General features: G+C 46.6%; 1 protein-coding gene across 1 annotated transcript; it reads left to right on the top strand.

Annotated features, from left to right (window-relative positions):
• The first annotated feature begins 2,067 nt into the window (after positions 1-2,067).
• Positions 2,068-4,172, top strand: BDKRB1 (bradykinin receptor B1). The gene is made up of 2 exons (XM_019520000.1): positions 2,068-3,129; positions 4,020-4,172. Exons 1-2 carry the CDS (start codon positions 2,068-2,070, stop codon positions 4,077-4,079), a joined length of 1,122 nt encoding a protein of 373 aa, XP_019375545.1. The 3' UTR covers positions 4,080-4,172.
• Positions 4,173-4,424: the final 252 nt, after the last annotated feature.

The following is a 4,424-nucleotide window of genomic DNA, read 5'->3' as shown; positions in this document are numbered from 1 at the left end:
AGAAGGCATTTGGGTGTGTTACAAGACCTGGTGCCTTGGAGAGGCTGGGAGTTAGGTAGCCTGTGCTTTAGAGATGCAATCTGAGGTTGAGGGCTGCCTGTAAGCCAAGTTGCCAGGTAAAGATAAAGCATTCCTGTAAAAGCCTCAGTAGTTCAGAACTTGAGTTTCTGAAAAATGGTGTCTCTCCTCCTGACAAAGTACTATAGCAGAGCTGAGTTGAGGCTCTTACACTGCAACACATATAATCAGGAAGAACCTGCTTTGGATCTTGCCCTCAGATCCTACAAAGCATGGAGGAATACTGCAAGATTCACCCTCCCTCCTAGGGATTTCAAGAGAAGCAAGGTTGAATTTTGGCAGGAGTGCGGGAGATGGTATCCTCTGCTGTTGGCCATCTCTATGCTTATTTGTCAGAGGGCAGTTGACTGGGATATTCATTGCGGGAGATACATTTTACTAGTGCTCCCTTAAGCTTGTATAACCCTGGGTGTGACACTACACACAACCTCACCTGAATAGTGGTATCTATCTCTCTCTCTCTCTCTCTCTCTCTCGGTCCCCCCACTGGGGAAAACTGTTCCCCCCTTTTATTCAAGCCTCTCAGCCAATCCCAGCCCAGAGCCCTTCCCGGGCTTTTGCTAATGGCTCTCTTTCAAAATTTTGCTGGGATTAGTCACCCCTCCCACTTCCAAGAGGGCTGCCTCCAAAACAGCTTCACTTGCCCTCAGAGCCTACAGTGTCCCCACTGAGACAAACTCTGTCTCTCTGCCGGGCAGCCCTTCCCATGCTTTCAGGTGGGTCCATTTTTTAAATCCTGCTACACTTGGAATAGGCACAAATGTGTGAGGGAAGCAAAGTGAGGGCCAAACAAAGATCTGACACACACAGATTGAACCATGCCCTTACAGTGAGGGAAAGTAGCCCTATCCTCCCAAAGCTATACCCAGCACTGGAATAGCACAAGGGAAGGAGCCTGGGAATGGATGAAAGGGTGGTTCTCCCTTGTGGTATACAGAGACACAATGGTACAATCTACCTCGCACCCAGCATAAATTACTGTAGCTTTAGGACTGCAGTAACGTACAGCTGATTGTAGTGGCCCTCTCTGAGGGTAAGTCTACACAGTGCAAGGCAGTGCCATGCCGAGCCCTCCAAAGCTATTCTCGCTCCTGACCTAAAGAGGTGTGTTCTCACTATCCTGTTTCTGAGCAAATCTAATTAGCCCAGCTCACAGAGCTAGATCAGGAAACTCTGCACAGTGCCCTGGTCCATACCCAAAGGGACCCCGGGCCATGCTGCAGGGGGGACCACCGTAGATTCAATTCAGTGTTCCCTGTCCTCCAAGGAAATCTCTGTATTTGAGGTATTCCTTTGTGAAGACAGCTGCTGTTTTTTTATGGGTCCTTTGCTCTGCTGAAGTGGCTGTAATCCAGGTAGGTGCAGAATTGGGCCCCATCTCTTAAAGAAAGAATGAGACCTACTGGCAAGACCAAGCAATTCTTGTTTGATAAAACTCTAAAATGTGGGCAGACCCTCATGTCCAGGGTCAGCCTTCCAGCATTTTCCTTACTAAGTTAAAAATAAAAGAAAGAAGCTCCTAGAGGGACACACGTGGGCAAAGAGACTCTACTAATTCTCAGCTTTGTAACAGCTGGGATTCTTCTAATGGGCTGAGGTGAGCCCACCTTAGTCTATAATGGTGGACACTTTTCTGAATCATTACCATGCTGGTTCCTGCCATCAGACAAAGAGAGACAGAAATAGAGGCATGAAGTAAATGGGCCCTTTCCTTTTGTTGTCCCTCTTAAAATAATATCAGTAACAAAGGAAGTTTCATTGACTTGCAGGAAGTTATTTTTTCCAGTATCGGGAATAAGGTTTCAGAATTACCCTCCTCCCCCCTGCCTTGCCTGAATCATGCACACATTCAGACTGAAAAAAATGGACACTGATAAGAATTTGCAAAGGAAAATAAGAAACTAGGTAGAGCAACCTTCCAGAACTTCCTGCCTCTATTTTAACAAGACAAAGAATATGTTCAAAGCATGGTTCTAATACATCAGGTCAATGACATTCGTCTCTATTGTTTATTTCAGAATAAAACAAATGGCTACATGGAGTCCACCACACCTGTCCTCAAATGAAACCAGCAGCCTGAGCAATTCAACCCTCTGCCCAGATCTGGATGAATGGTGGGATGTGGTATACCAAGTTGTGCCGACATACATCAATACAGTTTGTATTATAGGTACATTGGGAAATATATTGGTTCTCTCTGTTTTTTTACTGTACAAGGGCCGCTTGAATGTGGCTGAAATCTACTTTGTAAATCTAGCAGCTGCTGACCTGATTTTCCTTGCATGCTTCCCTTTCTGGGCTGAGAACATCAGGAATAAATACAACTGGCCTTTCACGAACTTCCTTTGTCGCATCACCAATGCATCTATCAAGCTAAACATGTACACGAGCATCTACTTGCTAGTGGCCATCAGTGTGGACCGCTACTTAGCTTTTGCTCACACTCTGACCAGCCGAGGAAAACGAAGCAATGCACAGGCCAAAGTGATGTGCCTGCTCATTTGGGGATTTGGAATTGTTACGAGCATCCCAACATTTATGTTTCGCTCTGTGGAACATATGCAAGATTTGAATATCTCAGCTTGCATCCTAGCCTTCCCCAGTAAATCATGGGAGATAGCCGATCGCCTGACATTGAATGCCCTGGGATTTGTAATACCATCGATAGCGATCATAGTATTCAATTGCCAGATAGTTCATTCTCTACGAAAAAACAAGCGATGTCAAGCAAAACTCAAAACAAAGATATCAAAGGACAACACAAACACAAAAGCCACCATGTTGATCTTCACAGTGGTGCTGACATTTCTTCTCTGCTGGGCTCCCTGCCATTTTTTCCTGTTCCTTGATTGCTTATTCAGAATGAAGGCTGTGAACGGCTGTTTCTGGGAAGAGTTGATCAATTTTGGGAGCCAATTTTCTTCTTTCTTCGCTTTTACCAACAGTTGTATTAACCCTGTGATTTATGTATTTTTGGGGAAATACTTCAGGGAGAAGACTTTCAAAGTTTATACACAGTTTTTTCCCAGTGGATATCCTTTACAACGCATGGCACTATAACAGGTCTAGCGTGCTGGAGCCTTTCTGTTGGTGGCTCCGCCTTCCTGTCTTGGGCTAACCACCTGCTTACTTGCCTGCCATGCCTTGATCTTAATTGATTGAGTGATGTAATTAGTGGGAGGCTGCCCACTTTATATGCCCGGTGTCAGGGGGCACTACCTGCGGCTCCTTTTCCTCCACTACACCACAGCCCAAGCCTCACAGATGGTACTTGACATGGTTTTCCCTATGCCTTGGCCCTCTTCTTTACTTCTGGGGCCCCTCTCTGCCCCCTCTTGCTCCGGGGCTCCTCTCTGCCCTCCAGTTCTGGGCTTCTCACTGCCCCCTAGCTCGGGGGCTTCTCACTGTCCCCTAGCTCTGGGGCTACAGGGCTGGGTCCAATGCGCCCCCAAACAATGCTGCACCCTCTCTGGCACCAGGAAAACCTACACTACTGTGGTGTCCCTATGAGGCCTCCTCCACCCCTAATAGCCTCACCCGGTCCTCCGGTTAAATAGTAAACACAAAACACAAAGCCCCTGGGCTATAACATAAACTAAACCACCCAGTCAAAAATCCATGTTCTGTCCCTACCAGAAAAATACTTCAACTCAGCTGCAACCAGGGGATGCTCCTGCAGTCTATCTTCCCCTTTCCTTCCGTACTGGCCAAGCTCCCCCCTCCTTGGCCGCCGGAGGGGAACTGCTCTCCTAGCCTTATGCTTGGGCTTAAGAAGGGGCCAAGCCCTGCCCCTTCCTGTCAGCTGACCCCCTTGGTTTCCCTGGCAACCAACACCTGTGCTGCCCTGGTGACTGGCAGTTGAGCCTCCCCCTTCTCACCACTAGGGGTCTGTCCTGCCATTTCTGCTTTTAGGCACAGGGAACCCGCATGCACTGCGACAGGCACCAAGAGAGAGATCCTCATATTTTACTTCTGGCTTGAAACAAGTTATTTTAACATAAGGACATTCCATTCCTGTTGGACTGTGGTTTAACCGCTGATTTCAAAGACAATAAGGAAGATTCACCTGAAGAATATTGGATTAGTTTTGCCTGTAATTGTAGAATGCATATTTATTAAAGTAAATCAAGTTGGCTACTTATTTTCCCAGAGTTTGTTTTGCAGTTGATATGCATTGCATTCAAATGCATAAAGCTAAATTTTCACCACAGGGGTCATTGACACAGTTTCAGACTAAAGGAAATCCTGCATGAAAGCAGATATCAGAAAGATGCCTTCTTAAAATCATCTCTGCCCAGGGTATATTCTTCAAGAAAGGGAGGAAAGTGGATTCAGCAAACTACGGG

Source organism: Gavialis gangeticus, unplaced genomic scaffold (genome assembly GCF_001723915.1).
Source record: "Gavialis gangeticus isolate Ggan-Ray unplaced genomic scaffold, GavGan_comp1, whole genome shotgun sequence".
NCBI lineage: Eukaryota > Metazoa > Chordata > Crocodylia > Gavialidae > Gavialis > Gavialis gangeticus.
Note: the sequence above shows the minus strand (reverse complement) of the source record. Positions and strands in the feature narration are given on the sequence as shown.